Consider the following 18,604-nt stretch of genomic DNA (forward strand, 5'->3'; position numbering starts at 1 on the left):
AGGGCACTGTGTGTTGGACATATTTTGAATACGACACTCATCGATATTTGTCCGACACGCGTGTCTGTTGTGTCTAAACCATGTCTCAGTAAAAAGAGCAATGCTAGGAGGTCAGCAACATTTATAATTGGTAGCCATCAACTAACCATCAATAATGATTTGATGGTGTGAGATTTCATCCAATGGCTCACCTTTTTCTGCTGGTTACATGCTGGCCAAAATGCAATAAAATTGCTGGCCCCCTAAACTTTTCCCAGTAAAAAATAAAAAATTCTTCTCCGAATATACTTAAACACACTTAAATACCATCACGTGTCAACGTGTCCAGTCTTATTCTTAATATTATTCTTAAAATAAATTTAGATATAGTATATATTATTATTTATTAAAACAAAAAATATTTTAAATACTTGATATAATTAAAATAAGATATTAAAAATAATTTAAAAAATTAATTTATATTTTAATATCAATAAAATATTAAAATATTATTACGGTTTATTTAAAACATACTTTATATTTTATATGTATGCGTGTCTCCGTATCATATAAGATTTTAAAATTCACGTGTCAGCGTGTTCCGTGTCGTGTCGTGTTGTGTCCCGTGTCTGTGCATTATAGTCGGAAATAGATCCTCTCAATTTTTTTAACAATTAAGAAAGTAAAATGTGATCTTTCATCATTAATTTTATAAGTGGGACCAAAAATAAATATAAAAAAATAATAAAAAATTAGAGATCACACTTTATACTCTTAATTTTTTTTAACAATTGAGAGGATCCATTCCCACTTACATAAGAGGTAGGTTAACCGAAAAGGTTCATTCTCTCTTCTAACCAAGTATATATCAGTAGCTTGATTTTTTATTAAAAAAATATAGATAGACAATAAAAATATTAAACAATATGAACAATAGATATATTGGATGTTCAATTTACTAGATGTGCGGATAGTTATTCTAATATTAAGATTTAGGTGAGTAATTTAGAATGTAGTGTGTTTTACTTAAATTGTGCCAATTTTAAAACTCATTATTTATATTGTTCAAGAAAGTCATTAATTACTTAACCTAACTTTTTTTTATTTTGGACATAAAAAAATACAGTTTAAAATGTTGGACCTACTGTTTCACCCTTAAAGAAGTTTATATAGCCAACAAAAATAAAATTGGTCACAGTGTTTGACATGAATACCATAATTGAATGTAGAGAAATTAAACAACGGATAGAATTACACATATTTAATTATTTATACAACATCTGAAGTAATACTATATTTAGAATCATTGGTTCCTTCGGCTGATTTTATATATTGTCTCTAAAAAAGCTTTCCAATATTAATATAGATTAATATAATATCATTGATGGTATAAATAATTATTCAAAAAAATAAATATAATTAAACAGTTATATAAAATATTTTATATTGTCAATATATCAAATTATACTCACAAACTTATAAAAATGTAAGGCAAGCTAAGATATCATGAATTGATATCAGGTAATAAGATCATATAATGCTAATAATAAGCATAAGTAATTAGTGAAAGGATATTGTTATTTTTATTTTAATAATAATATTTTTTATAAAAATATACAAATATACAATATAAAAAAATTATAAAGTAACATTATACCAAAAAAAGAAAAGAACAAAACAACATCATTATGGAAGTAATTATTATAAATGCATGGATGATTGTTTGGTGGATTAGAGCTCAAGTGGATGAGTGGGAATGTTTCGGCCAATGAATAATTGCGTAATAGACTTTATTTTCAATGGCCCAAGAGGTTATCATAGCCTACTTATTTTACAAGCAAATGAAATAGTGTGTTTGAGGTTGAGAGAGTGTAAGAGTGGCAAACCCTTTTGCCTCACATGTAGCCACATCAAAGTTCAATTTCCAAAACAAAGTAACTTTCTCTCTAGAGGAGAGTAGTCCTCTCTCTATAGGAGAGGTTACTCCAATTGGAAGAAGCTCGCTTCAGCAGGGAGCAATCCATACATTTTTAACTTCATAAACACACTTAAATTCAAAATCATATAAAACTTAACCATATTTCATTTCCATCTTTTAACCCAACATCTTTGATCTCATTTTTATTACTTCTCTACAAAATAGTTCACCACGCTAGTTATAAAATAACAACCACACATTCTTCACTAGTGTCACTGTACTAACGGAGTTACACAAAGATGTCACAAAGTATGTCCAACTTTAAAAGGGAGCTTATTAAAGGAAAAACAATTACTGTCAAGCTAAAGAGTCAAAAGGAATATAAAATAGACAACATTAATTTAGCAGAAAAATTATATCAAACAAAGAAATTTCATTTAAAAACAGCAAAAATATCATTCTGGAAATCTGAAAAATTCAGAAGAAGTTTTCATCTTTAAAGTGAAACACAACAAGGTTCTGATAGGTTTTAAGGACATATGAAGAGACATATGGAGAGGTTTGTGAATTCTAAAAGGGGAGCCATGAAGCATAAAAAGGCACCTTCTAAATTTCTATGGTCCCAGCATGAATTAATATTGGAGGTCAGCCATAAATATATGGAATTTTGAGTTCAAATATATGAGTTATCCTTGGAGAACATGAACAGCAAAACTTGCAAAATCATTGGAGACATGATTGGATTGTTATAGATGTGAAAGATCCAATGAGAAACCATGTGCTCACAAGAACATTTCTAAGAGTGAGAATAGCTGTGAATATTTTCAAGTCTTTACCCACAAGTTTCTATATGACAAGGGATAACCTTTTCAATGCCTGGGTTCAATTTAAATATGAGCATTTTTAAGATAGTTATTGTATGAACTATGGGGTTATAGGAATGCGACTAAGAGATGGCCATGGCTTTGTGGAATCCGGAGGTACCCAGATATACTTTTGGGCTAGGGGTAGCCCAAGACAAAATCTTTGAACACAGGAGAGGGACGAAGATGGAAGCAGAATAAATCACAAGAGGGAGATGAAGAGATAGATGCACGGGACATTTAGAATAACTATGAGAGAGTGGAATAACTATAGAAATTTGTAGCCATCGAAGTAGGTTGAGAACTAGAAGGGGAAAGAAAGAAAAAAGGAAAGAAAGTAGTAGCAAAAAATTAGGAGTAGTTAGGGTAAAAAGAACTCAGAGCAGCTAGAGAAAATCCCTCATAATCAGTTGGCGATGGCAAAAAATCAAGTGAATTATAATAAGAGGGCTAAGAAGATATTAGAAAAAATTATGACAAATTTGAATGAGATCAAGACCAGAAGAGAAAGAAAAAATAATGGGCCATGCTTAATAGAAGGGGAATAGTAACTGTGAATTGGACAGAAAAACAATAGAAAAAGGAGAAAAGTATTAACCAATAATTAAAAAGTCTAAACAATATGAACCATACAAGCCTCACAGAAGTGGATCAACAAGCTACAAGAAAGGATACGAAAAAAGAGAACTGTAGAGGGCAATACAATAGAACAGAAGGTGAAACGGCCTAAAAACAATAGGAGAGATTTTTAAGGTTTGTTTTAGAGCTAAGAATATAGCAAATACAACAGAAAAACTAGAACAACAAGACAAAGACAAGGTAATAGCATTTAATGAGGAAGATAGCAGAAAAATTTGGGCACATAGGAGAATGGCGAAAGAAAAGAATGATATGACGAAAGAGAAGAATTTAATTATATAAAATGCAGCGGGAGGAGGTATATACTTTGTGGAGCTAGCTGAAGAGGAGGATGAAGATAAAATTGTGAGAATGGAGACACAAAAGTGTATGCTGAATGGAAAAAGAGGCTAATGGAAGTCATATGCAAGTTGAATATCAAACGGAAAAGAACAGAGCAGGACGTTTTGATGATAAAAGCTGCAGGATAGGAAGAAGATGAATTGCTTCAAGATAACACAAAGAGCAAGAAGAAAGAGGTAACAGGAAAAGACATGGTTGTGGGAGAAATACAAGTTGTTTTCAGTAGAGCAATGACTGAGGAGGCGGGTCAATACAAGCCCCAATCCTAACCATGAGTATCGTAAGTTGAAATTGTCATGGTGTGGCAACAACCACGACAAGTTCCAAATTAAAATATCTTTGCAAAAAGATCAAGCCGGCCATAGTTTTCCTCATGGAAATAAGAGTTAAGGAGTGTAAATCAATAAGCTAAAAAGAAAACTTCGTTTTGATAAATCCTTTTGTGTAGAACTCCGAGGCTTATCCGGATGTCTAAGTCTTTTATGGAATAAAAATATGAATCTTAAAATTTATTCTTAATGTGATAAATTTATTAAGATTTATATTATATATAGAAAAGAAAATAAGTGGGATTACTGTTTTGTGTATGGAGATCCTAAGTTTAGGCAAAGAAAGAAGCAATTGAGGAATTTAGTAGTTCAGAATCTAAATCAAAATGAACCACAACTGTTTATTGGAGATTTTAATGTTATTTTGAATCAAGAAGAAAAAATAGGCCTACATTCAAAGCCAAGAAAACAGGTGGAAGAATTAAGAAACTTCGTGAATGGCAATAGATTGATGGACATTGATCTTAAAAGAAAAAAATTCACGTGGTTTAGTAATCCTAGGAATGGCTTCGTAACAAGAGAGATGCTAAATAGGCCTCTTGTCAACTGAGAGTAGAGGAGACTATATCAAAATGCGACCCTCACAGTCCTCTTGGTGATAGGATTTGATCATTGCTCTTTGGTATTAAGGTTGGAACCGAAAGAGAAGTTTGAACGACATTTCAAGTTTGAAGCATATTGGAAAGATAATGATGATTGTGAAAAATCATTAAAAATAGATGGGAAAGCATGGGAATAAAAGGAATGAATGGAAAAAACTACAAGAATAGATAAGAAAATTAATTGACTTAAGAAAATTAATTGAACGATATTAGAACAATAAAGCAAGAGAATATTTTTCAGAGTAGATAAGAAAATTATTTAACTTAAAAAAGAAATTTCAAACTTGTAGAATCAAAAATTTTTTGAACAACGGCAAGAAAGGATCAAGAATTTAAAGGCAAAAATAGCACAACTGTAGAAGAGAGAGAAAAAGTACTGGGCCAAAGAGCAAGATTAAAATGGCTGAAATTTAGGAAGAAAAATACCTCTTGCTCCATGCAACAACAATTCAAATGAGAAAGTTGAATAAGATTGAGAGAATTAAGGATACAAATGAGAACTGGATTACAGGGAGCAAGGATGTTATGGAGCTAGTGGAGGAACATTTTAGTAATCTTTTTGCTACAACCGCAAGGAGCAATATAGAGAAATGCACTCAAGTTATCCTAAAAAATGTCATAATGGAGATAAACAATGAGCTTCTCAAATAAGTGACAGACAAAAAAAATAAGAGATGCAGCATCCAACATGGAAAGCCTTAAATCGCCTGGCCCGGATGGTCTTAATAGTTTATTCTTTTAAAAGCACTGGGATATCATAAGTAGAGAGGTTTGTGAGGTTATAGAGAAAATTTTTGCAAGTAAGAGGATGCCTGAGGGTATAGAGAGACTACGATGGTCTTAATTTCCAAAGTGAAACGGCCGGAATGTCTCATCCAATTAAGATCAATTAACTGTTGTAATTACATTTACAAAATTGTGACTAAAATCATTATCCTCGGATTAAAAAGGTTTCTGGATATATTGATCTCACCTATCCAAAGCGCTTTCGTAGGGGAAGGACTCATATAGAACAACATTATTATTATTATCATTTAGGAAGCCTTCCACAATTTAAATAAAAAAGGTAGGTCTGGCTCTCAAAACTTAGTAGAAAAAGTAAACATGAACAAAGCTTATAATAGGTTAGAGTGAGATTTTTTTTGGAAAATGTTTTGCATGTTTTAGTTTTGAGCAAAACTGGATACAATTAGTGATAGAGTGTGTCAAAAGTACTAATTACAAATTTAAAATAAATGGTAAACTCTCTAAAAGAATAAAGCCTCAGAGGTCTGAGGCAAGGTGATCTGCTATCACCATACCTTTTTATAATAGCAGCAGAGGTTTTCATAGCACTTATGGAGGAAGCACAAAGAGAAGGACAAATTTCAGGCATCAAACTTGCCCCAACTGCACCAACAATCACTCATCTACTATTTACAAATGATTGCATTCTTTTTGTAAAAGCCAGAGAAGAGGAATTATATCAAAGCATCTTAATTCTAAACAGACACAAGGATGCCTCGGGACAAAAGATAAATTTAAAAAAATCAAACATGGTGTTTGGATAGCAAGTATCTATTTAGACGGGGGTTAATACAGAAGAGATAATTGGCATGCAATCTTGAAAAAATTCAGAGAAATACCTCGGATTAACAATGCATTGGTGAAGAAAAAAATAAAGCATTGGCATGGCTAGAAGAAAGGATAGACAACAAAATTGAAAGGTGGAGAGAACAACTGCTTAATCAAGTAGGGAAAGAGACCTTTATTAAAGCAGTAATTCAAACCATACCCAGTTATGCTATGAGTATTGTCTTATTGTCCAAATGTTTTTGTCAGAGAATAGGATAAAAAAATTGTAATATTTTGGTGGGCAAACTCCAAGAGAGAGAATGGGATATACTAGAAAAACTAGAGCAAAGTTTGCAAAAGCAAAAGAAATGGCAGATTAGGTTTTAGGGAGTTATAGTGTCAGAATTTAGCTTATCTAGCCAAGCAAGCATGGAGAGTGATTGAAAATTCAAATACAATATGGGTAAAATTTTAAAAGCTATATATTTTTAGGACAACAGCTTTTGGGAAGCAAATGTTAGAAGTAGGACATCATGGGCATGGAGGAGTCTTATTTTGGATAGGGATTTATTGAGAATTGGTGGAAAATAGGGTATTGGAAAGGGCTTAGAAGCAAAGATATGGAAGGACAATTGGGTTATAGGTTTGGGTAAAATCTTTATGAGTAGAAATCTCTCAGTGGACATAGTTAAAGGAGCTGATCATCGAAGGAGAATGGTGAAAATAAGAGAAAATAAGAGCCTTATTTTCAAGGAACATAAGTGACAAAATTCTGCAAATGTATGTTTATCAGTTTACTGAGGAATGAAGACAGATTAATATGACCATTCAGATGAGACGGAGGCCTGTTAAGATGGGATATCATGTGGCAAAGAAGAAAAAATACGGCAGAGAGGAAGAGGGACATTCAACAAGCACATATATGGCTAATCTTTGGAAGGAGATATGGGAAATGCACGTTCCATCGAAGATAAGAATATTTTTGTGGAAAATCGCACAAGATATAATACCAGTCTATAATAACTTATTCAAAAAGAAAATAACAGTAAATTTGCAGAAAAGAGGTAGAGACCACAGAACATGGTATTCTTTTATTTCCGTAGACTAGAGCAATGTTGTTTGGTGTATAGAGTCAATGCTTACCAACACCAGAGATAGTCAAGTCATTTGTAGAATGATTGCTTGAAATGTGTAGAAAAAAACAAAAAAGAACGAAGGGAAGAGGTAGATGATCTAATTGAAAGAATTAAAGTCCTAAGTTGGGAGATTTGGAAAATGAGAAACAAGACCATATTTCAAAACACTAAACCCGATCCTAGTGCTACCATCAACAGAGCTAAAATTCTAGAATCAAAAATCAAGTAAGCAATGCAAAAAAAAAGAAACAATTCAAACAAGACCAGAATAAGAGTATAAGTAGAAGAAGTATTACCTAGAGACCTCCATCGAAAAATTGGCTGAAGGCCAACGTAGAAGCTATGTACAGAATATCTAAGGCAGATGGAGCAACTGCTAACAAGAGAATCAATAAGAATTAAGGCTTATTCTAACCTAACTGAAGAAGCAGAAGCAATGAGAAGTGTGATAATTTTAGCTACAAATCTTAAATTGGAGCAAATCTTGATAATGCCAGATAATCTAACTCTCATGCAAGTAGTGAAATCAAAGACTTATATAGCAAAGGTGGAACCGATTCTTCGAGATATTCTTATTCTAGCAAAGGATCTTTCTACTTGTGGCTTCATTGGGTTCTTAGAGAGGGAAATAAGTTTGCAGATTGAGTGGCAAAGTTTTTTCTAATCGACCAATTGGAGAAAAACCATAAATCTAATAAAACTATAAAATTGAATGTAACTAAATTAAACTAACTAACTAAATGAAAACTTAAGATTAACAACCACATATGTTGAATAAAAATATCAAAATAGTTTACATATAAATGACTTAAAATAGTACTCACGCCATCTAACCATTAGACAAAATGGTCATCCGTATGGAGATGGTAGAAAGGCATCTGGATGGGATCCATGAGAGAATTCCAGTACTGCGGTGTCTGTTGCTAGAGGAGGCATAGTCATTAAAATAGTGGATTGCTGAGCAGATGGAGGTGGTGGAGGAGTCCACTCTAGTGAAGCAGCTGAATGACTTCCTAGTGGCAGGGTGGCAGAGCAGAAGAAGCCACATAGTTTGGGTTGGGGATTATGATGAATGACTGATCCTATGCACCCATTTTCTGTGATGTCCGAGGGATAGTCAGAGTAAGGGGCAATGACTAAGAAGTCCCAGGAGTACCAGTAGACACCCTTCCTCTACCACGACTACGAGGCTGATTCGTAACACCTTTGTTGATTGTAATATCTGTAAAGAGCAAACCGGCAAATACATATGTCACAAAAATAATATAATAGCAAAAATATGTCACAACCTGCAACTCAGAGAAACACATGGGTGCTATGTAACTTAATAAGATAAACACATTAATTGAAATCAGGTACATAACAAGCATGGTTTAATATAACTTGGAAAAATTCTAAAAATATGGTAACTGGCCAAATAATCAATCCAACTTCACAATTTCAACGCATGCCAAATTAATTACTTAAACTATGCGAAGTATCAACGTTTAAACAATTTAGGTTCTAGTCCACAATAATTAAGTGTGCAAACTTGATAATTAAAGCAATAATCAATATGAACAATCATCACGAAGTAACAAGCGATAATCAATATGAACATTCAACACAATCAAGTACTTAACCAAATAGTTCCAGCAGCATATTCATCAGAACTTAAGAAATTCCAAACTCTTTCGGCGATCTCAGAACCTAGTAACTTATTCTAATCCTATCTTAATCATCTAAATCCACTAAAATAGAAAATAACTCTAACTAAGCTAACTAACTAAAAATCAAATTAATGAAACTAAAGCTAACAAAAATAAAATTATTGATAACAATATTTGATTAAGAACCTGAATTGCAGAAACAGAATGGAAACGAAACTCGAGGAAGGAGTTGCAGCCGCAGGCGGAGGGAAAGGAGTTGTAGTGGCTGCCGGAGTTGCGTCGAAACTCGCCTAAAGGAGAGATGGACGTCGAGAGGGGGCAACCGGGGTAAAAGGTAGCCGGAGATGTTACTAAGGGAGAGGGTTAGAGAGAGAGAGTGAAAGAGGAGAGACGGACGCGATAGGCTGCTGGCAGAGGGAGCTGCCTGAGACGTCCTTAACAAAGAAGAGGAAGACGAGTTTGATGATCAGGAATTACCTCGGAAGAGGAGGATAGTGAACCAGAGGAAGAAGATGAAGAATCTGAATAGGGTTAGTGTAAATGTTCATTCTATGATATGTATTTCTTTACCAAATTTTGAGAAGAATGTAATATAATTACCATTGTTTCCAATATTTTAATTACCATCATTCTATGTTTTTAATTTATATATTTTATATTTCACATCAAATTTAAAGCACAATTTCAATTATTAATTATCAGGATACATTATAGATGGACAGAAAAAGATGATTAAAAAAATAAAAAAGCCTACTATCGTAATTACCGTCGGTGTCGAAATATAATAACAGTAACAATTTAAAAAGAAAATTAAAAAATTTCTGTCGGTAAGATGGCACGGAGACGTATGATATGGCGCTAACATTATTGTCAGTAATGTTCAATAGATTCCGTTTTCTTACTGCCAATATTACATTGCTGCTTCTGTCGGACACAAAAATCTGCCAGTATCATGTTACCGGTGAGATTTATTCTGTCGGATAAATTTCGACGAAAAATCCGACATTAACCATTGTACCGTTGGATTTATCGTTTTTTCGATAGTACTCAACATTTTTCTTGTAGTCGAGAGTGGGAGACGAGAAGGTGAGGAGAGAGAGGCTGTAATTCGAAATGAGGAGAAAGAAGGTTCCTAGTTCAAATTTAGGGTAAGATTATCGTCGGATTTATCGGCAGATAAATCCGCCAATAATGAATTAGCGACTGAAAAAAGCACAATGTTGCACTAATTAAATTTGCCGTCCAAAAAATCTGATTCTAAATTCAACGGTAATTAACGCATCAATTTTTCTTTTTTTCTTCAATTATTACAGGCAAATTTATTGTCAAAAAGCCTAATCTGCTAATAAACGTGTCACTAACTTGCGACGCTAAATCTACTAGTAAATTCATCAATACTCAACGTTATTTTAGAATAATTTTCAATTATTTATCCTTTTTTCTTAATTTTTTAACAAAAAACTTGTAGTCAATCTTTTTTCTTCTAACCCATCATCATCCCGACCATCTTCTGATGCCTCATCATTCTCTTCTCTCCACTTTCCTCCCCTAACATGCACCCACCACACAACTCTTACTACTGCCACCTACCCACCCACCCGTCAACTCCCCACAACACACTTACCACACTATTTCAACGACCAAATCTCACCACTCCCACAGTCCTACCTGGTTAAAGGAACAAATGTATGGCACAATAATTGCGTGAAAGAAGAGGAATTTGGTGAGTGATCCCAAATAATATTTAACTAATTAGTTAAAGAGGGGCGTAGTAGTGCTTTATTCTTTCATGCATCATCATCATCACATTGTGAGGAAGTGGAGAAGTGTATCAAATATGATCCGAAGCTTCTTCCGGTGGTGCATTAGGGGTGGAGAGTTGTGGTTGATGTTAATGTTGAAGCATCAGAAGAAGATGATGGGAATGAGAGTAAATTTGGAAAAAGAATATTGACCACAAATTGATCATAAAAAAATTAACAATAAAAAAATTAAAATTTATAAAAAATGTTGAAGATAAAATTTATATAAATTTAAATGTTAAAATGTATTTTTAAAAATTTTTGAAAATATTAAAAATAAAAAGTAAATTTTATTTTTTTAAAATAAAAAACAAATTATTATTGATATTTGATTAAAGTAAAAATTTCACATATAATTATATTTTTATAAAATTAATAATAAAAAATTATTAAATAATTTAATAAATTTAATTAAATTATTATTTAACATTTATCAATTTTCTATAAAGACAAATACATATAAATTTTGACATTCATTAAAAGAGAATATACCGTTTTCCTTCGCCACTAATATAAGTCCGAAAATTCATGTAATATATATAAATACACATTCAATTATTACACATACACTTTCCAAGACAGACATACATAATTAATGCCAACAGGAAATCATTAATGATGACATACCTACCCATGTTCAATCCCTTGAAACAATGGGTGAACGTAGCATATGACGCAAACAAACCCTTATTATATTATTAGGTCACACTCATTATTAATTTAGATAAGCATTTTAACTTCAAGCCACAAACATACACCTTAATTATCATTTTAATGGTTCAGGCTCATGCCTTAACAAGATGAGAATCCATTTCTATAGTGCACTTGTCAAGGTATTCGATGTAGCCATATGGAGCTTCAACATCATTATTGATCTTCTCATATTCAATAGTCCATTTAACAGTGGCACCTCCATTCTCTTTATCACTCACTTGAAAGCTCAGCTTAAAGTCCTTATAATGTTGACTGACATCTCCATCATACAGTTTGTATGTGGCTGAAAGGTTCTGTTCATCCATGGACTCAATAGTCTCCTTACATGTAGTAACCTTACCGTCTGATGTAAAGGGAAACAAAAGAAAAGAAAAAAAGCATATTAATTATAGTGGTTTTATTATTTTAAAAATTGTTGTAAAATTAAAGGAATATTTTTTTGTTATTTATTTTTTTTAAATATTGCTAAAAAATATTATTAAAATATAAAAAATATAAATTTAATTTTAATAATACTTGTATATAATCACTGTAATCACCATAAACACATGCATATTATAATTTACAATGAAAAAATGGGTTTAAATATGTTATTTTTGGTTCTTTAAAGTACAGTATGTTTTGATTTCGGCTAATCTTAGTTGTTTTGATCTTGGCCTTTCTTCTATACATGCTTTATTTGTATTTTTTATTTTATTTTATTTTTTTTATCATATTTGATGAATAAAAAGGTAAAAATTAGAAATAAAAATAAAATAGAATTGATTTTATTGTTTTAACTATTTTTTATTTTGTCACAAAATTTAAAAAGTAGTAGATATTAAAATTTAAAATAAAAAATAACTTATCAACCAAACCTTTAGATTGAGAAAGAATATATAAACATCAAATAAAAAATTTTGAGGGTATAGTACTATAATAATTGAAAAACAAGGTGACTAATCGATTTATTTATAAGCTTAATTACCTATGACATAAGTCCAGTGTTTAACAGAACCACCAACGCTGTGCCATTCATCACCTTCATGAAGCTTGGCACCATGCACCCTTTCACAAACATTTTGAACATGGTGGAGTTGCTTTGTCATGAGATGGAAGAACTTTGCAGCAGGTGCATGAATTCCAATTTCAATACTAAGCTTACCAGTTAGTGCCATGTCACCAAGCAAGCTAAGAAATAATTAAAGCAGGTGGCAAGTTATATATGGAAAGAGAAAGAGAGATAGATAGGTATTGATGATTTGATGGAGAAAAACCTTATGCCTAGTAGTGTCTTATATAGAAAGCTAGAAACCTAGTTATACCTATATGGAACTAAGGTTCTGAAATTCGGTTCGAATTCGTGGTCGAACCAGTCAAATTATAAACCAATAGACATTACAGATTGATTTATTAAAAATTAAAAAAACCGATCTTTAAAAACCGGACAAGAATAGAAAAATCCACCCGAAATTGGTAGATTGGATCAGGGTATTTGCGTTGTGGTTTAGATTGGTTTTAAGTTAAAAATTTATCTGTTTATTTGTGGTATACGGTTTAAATTGGACAAATTAAAAAAAATTCCGTCCCGATCCGATTCAATTTAAAGCGATTTGGATTAGATTGAATTTGCAGTTTTGTAAATTACAAAAATTAAATACATATAACAGGTCTTAACATCAAATTTTAAATAATCAACAATAATATAACAAGTCTCAATAATATCTTAAAAAGCCAACAATAACATAACAATAGAAATAAAATTATAAGTTAGCTAAAATAAATAAATAAAAATATTTTGAACATAAAATATTTATTAAATAATAATAATATAAAAATATATAACAAATTGAACATGTTATAAGTATAATTATAAATATAATAATAATTAAATAATAATATTATAACACATTGTGCAGTTTAAATTATATTGAATCGGTTATAAAAAATATATTCGAAATTCGATTTGATCCAACAGTTTGCGAAAAATAAAATCTAATCAAATTCGAATTAATACGGTTTTAATCGATTTTTAATTTAAATTAGATCGGATGGATATTTTAATTTGAATCGATTTAAATTTTAACATCTTTAGATCGAACCAAATAAAAAACCGGACTATTTTTAAAATATAAAAAACGTGTTGTTTTGGGTTTCCTAAGCAAAAAAAAAATTAGTAAAAAAGATAAATCGATCCCTGATTTTTTGATCTGCGAATATTTAAGTTTCTGGAAATTTAAAAATATATTTAAGTCACTGGTCTCTTTAAAATCTGGACATATCGATCCCTGAGTTTAATTTATCCAATTTTAAAAACTCTCTTACGTATGCATTTGTATCAATCAGGTTAATTTTTTTTGTTGAGTCTGACAAATCCAAATTTTAAAAAATCAAGAATTTAAATAAACATAAAGAATTAATAAATTCGAATCTTAAAAAAATCATAAATTTAAATATATTTTTAAATTTTTGAATACTTAAAATATCTACACATCAAAAGGTTAAAGATATATTTATTTTTTTTTTAAATTTATAATAATAAAACTCAGATATGAGATTTATATCAACACTGTGTCGAGAGAAGAAAAGTCAGAAAACTGAAACAAGGAGAGAGTTGAAGTGGTGCTGCTATGAGAGAGAGAGAGAGAAAAAAGCTGCCGCCGATGAAAATATCTTATTTACTGCCAAATACAAATTCCCATAAATCCCATAGATGATAATGTACCCTAAGATTGAGGTAAATTTAAATAATGAATATTTATATTAAAAATAATTTATAAATTAATTATTTTATATTTAATTGTTTAAAAAAATTATTATAAAAAAATTATTTTTTAAATTTTTTCATAATATAAACACAAAAATAATTTTTTAAAAAATTATAATTTAATTTTAAAAATTATATTAAATATTAATATTATATCTTTTTATAAATTAAAAAAAATTATAAATCTATCTAAACGAGTCTTTAAACATTTAGTGTTATATTTGAAACTTTGACTAAATTTAAAGCCCAAGCCCAACAAATTATGTTCATTTCTTTTTTTTAATCCTGATTTATAAGATCTTTTGTCTTCTGACAAAAAATAAAAAATTAAAAAATTAAAAATATTATTTATATATTAAAATTAGTCATTAAAATCACATTAATATATTTATGTATAAATATATGTGTGATTTAATTTATTTTTAATGTGTATTTATATTTTAATATATATTTTAGAATACACGCAACATAACTAAAAAAAATAGCCCTTTTATTTTCTTTTGTTAATATTTATTTTTATCATAATTATAACTATTTTTAAGATACTTATATAATACTTCTAATTTAAATTAAATATATATTAAAAATTAAAGATTAGATATGATATATAATTTTTTAAATAAAAAATTAGAAATTAAAATACAATTATGTGGATAAATATGATATTTTTGTGTGCTTAATTTTTATATTTTATAACATGTAATATATAATATTATGAATTTTATACATATATAAACTTTGATTTTGATATTTAATATTTGACCCTTTTTTATATTTGACTCTTATGTTGTACTTATGTGAGTTTATGAGACTTTATTGATAATATAATTTTAATTTGTATATTTTTAAAATTTATATTATTAGTATATATTTATATTTTTGTGTGCTCATATATAATTTTATATATTTTATAATTTAATTATTTTGGTTATACTGGTTGAATCACTAAATCAAATGAATCAATTATTAAAGTAGTTTGATGATCAATTTGATTTTCAAAACCGTATCAAAATTTTGAGATTTAAATTGAACTATTTTAGTTATTGGTTCAAATATTTAGTAGTTGAATTGGTTACGTTTAATCATAAGATACAATTGAAATTATAATAAAAATATAAATAAAATTAAAATTATGGATAACCACACAAAAACACAAATATATCATCATAGTCCATAAATCCGTAAGATTATTTGTATTTGATAAATTAATTTCTAATTAAAAATTGATAAATTATGAATATAACTTCATATGTATGTTAAAATACTAAATAAAATAGAATATAATAAAATAAAAGATAAACTAATTTCTAATAATTTTTAAAAAGATATAATTAGTCCATATTTAAACTAAAATAGTATTATTAAACAAATAAATTATCTAGAATTTAAAAAATAATGTAAAAATATATCTATTTATTATTAACATTGTTAAATAAAAATATAACTACCCCTCGTGCCAACAAAGGCGATTATTGAAAAATCTATTATGTAAAAGTGATATTGGAAAAATTTAATGCACAATTTCTTTTCTAAAATACGACTCTTGTTTTATATTAGATAATCTATATATATATAAAAAAAAAAAACATTTTCTTTAACTTCAACAAGAGTTGAATATAATCATGATTGTTTTATTTTATTTTACTATAACATACTTACCATCATACCTAATTTCAAATTTGTTATTACTACCAATGTTCGTTGCTATTAATACACTTATTACAATAATATTTATATAAAATTACATTAAAAATTAATTTGAATAAACAATTTAATTAAATTAATTTAAAAAAAAAAGTTTAAAACAAAAAATTTATATTAAAAACAGCTTGTATAAATAAATTATTTTGTATTTAAATTTTTATTATATAAATATTTGTTTTAAAATTATTTTAATAAATATAAGTGACAAAATAATTTTTGAAAAAAAATTAAATCTTTTTATTTTTTAAAAAAACTCTTAAATAAATTTTTAAAAAATAAAAAAATATTTAAAAAACCATACCAAATAACATTAAAATAACTTTTTATAAATTAAAAACCAAAAAATTAACTTTTAAAACTTCTTAAACAGATTCTAAGTATATTGGTGTTGGATCCAAAAAAAATCAATCTATCACAAAACCAACAAATATGTGCCCTTCTCTCTAACCTATTGAGTAGTAACACTTTCTCTCTCTTTTCTTTATCTCTTTACAACTAGATTCTCTCTTCTTTTTTTCTTTTTCTTTTTTTTTTATACACCAAAGATATAAGATTTAAATTCGCAACCTCTTAATTGAGTATAGAAAGACTATGCCATTTTAGCTATTACTCGTTGGCCTCTCTTCTCCTTTTCTTTCACTCTATGTTTGTGCATTTTTTTACTTTTTTTTATTTCTTTAGTTTTGCCTATTTTTATTTTCAAATTTCAAGAATCATCGGTTCAATTTTATTCGATAGTTTTTATTATGAAATACAGATATGTGTCAAATATAATATTTATTGACACTCGTCTGATACATGCGTATTTTCTTTATTTAACTATATCTTAATAAAAGATTAAAAAATTCAGAACATATTTAAACACATCTAAATATCATCACATGTCAACGTGTCTAACTTTATTCTTAATATGTATAATTGAAATGAGTTTAGAAATAATATATATTATTAATTATTAAAATAAAAATATTTTAAATATTTTATGTATTTAAAAAAGATATTAAAAATAATTAACAAATTATATTATATTTTAATATCAATAAAATATCAAAATATCATTACAATTTATCTAAAAAAATATTTTATATTTTATGTATATGTCGTGTCCTAGTGTCTTATAAGAATTTTAAATTCGCATATTTGTATATCTCATATCGTATCATGTCCTATATCCGTGTCAGTGTTCGTACATCAGAAATTTTTAGGATTGCGTTTGTTTACATGTAGGGACGGGATACTAAAACAAGGACACAAATGAACAAAATCGCGTTCGACATATGAGACATGAATATAAACATTATTTTGTGTCTATCCTGATAAGAAGGTGACAAAGAGACACTAATAAGAAATACAATTTATTTTTTATTTTCTTATTATTTTTGTTAATTTTTTATAATGATATTTTTTATTATTATATTTTTTCAAAATTTTTTAGATGAAAAAATTAAATTTTCATAATTTATTTTAGATTATCATCCAACAAAATACAAAAATATAAAAATTTATATTTTTATTATTTATATTTTATTTTTAATATCTTATCTTATTATATTTTCAAAAACAAATATAGCCTAAGTAATTTTTTTATTTGATCGCAATTTTTGAAAGGGAACACTTTTTTTAAAGTCGAACCATATTGGATATCTATTCTCAGTTGAACCGGTTTGACCAGCTGGTTGGTTTTCGAAACATGGATACCTACTCTATCTTCATTTAATTCAGTTGTTACATATTAATTGGCTTCTTCATTTAATTAATTAATTAATTCTAATAGTTTTTTTTTTGACTAATTCGTCACAAATGTGAGTTTTATTTAAAAGATTGTTGCTGGCCAATAAATTATTGCATATATAAAGCGGGATTCGAATCACGACACTTGTTTAAATGAATAAGTGAGTTGAACACTCGATCAACTCAAGTTGGTTATTAATTCTATGATAGTTGGCTTCTACATTTAGTGGCTTCTTAAAAGCTTTACTTTAATTTGAAATATTTTCCTCCGTATCTTGCGATCGATAATATAGTCAATCGTTTAAGACAATGACAAAATAATTATAATTATTTCATCATTTATATATGTGTTAGATTAATTATAAACATAATGGTTTTAATAAGTGACACTTTTTTATTATATATATGCCCAATATATAAAAGTTTTCCTTTTAAAAATAAGTATTCGATATCAAAAGTTACTTACTACTCCAGTTTCTGTCTACCACTACCGATCACCACTTGAGAATTGAGATATTCAATACCAACCATCAAAACCCCATGAGAATAATAATATATAATTAATTACATTTAATTAAGTAAGTGGACCACTAAATACAATTAGTTTTGCATAGAGAGGAGCAAACATCCTCTACAAATAACTTTAAATATTCATCAATCAAACAACCTCTCGTCGTTACTTTTTTCAATAAATTGAATTCTTAAATATCTAATCATTCACAAAACTACCTACCTAGGTTTATTATGTATATTTTGTGCAGTAAATGATAATTTAGTTTGCGCTTTCCGATTAAGTTAAGCAAAGAATTGTCTAGAAAGATTAAATAAAAAATGTTTTCCTATTTATCTTAATAATTTGTGTTCAGACAAGACTTAAGATGACCATGTGAAGAAGG

General features: G+C 28.6%; 1 protein-coding gene across 1 annotated transcript; it reads right to left on the minus strand.

Moving 5' to 3' along the window:
* Nucleotides 1-11,326: 11,326 nt before the first annotated feature.
* LOC130943283 (MLP-like protein 34) lies at nt 11,327-12,776 on the minus strand. The gene is made up of 2 exons (XM_057871075.1): nt 12,495-12,776; nt 11,327-11,870 (listed from the first exon to the last, which is right to left on the minus strand). The coding sequence occupies exons 1-2, from the start codon at nt 12,682-12,684 to the stop codon at nt 11,599-11,601; spliced, it is 462 nt and encodes a 153-aa protein (XP_057727058.1). The 5' UTR covers nt 12,685-12,776; the 3' UTR covers nt 11,327-11,598.
* Between the last annotated feature and the right edge of the window lie 5,828 nt (nt 12,777-18,604).

This window comes from Arachis stenosperma, chromosome 8 (genome assembly GCF_014773155.1).
Source record: "Arachis stenosperma cultivar V10309 chromosome 8, arast.V10309.gnm1.PFL2, whole genome shotgun sequence".
Classification (NCBI taxonomy): domain Eukaryota; kingdom Viridiplantae; phylum Streptophyta; class Magnoliopsida; order Fabales; family Fabaceae; genus Arachis; species Arachis stenosperma.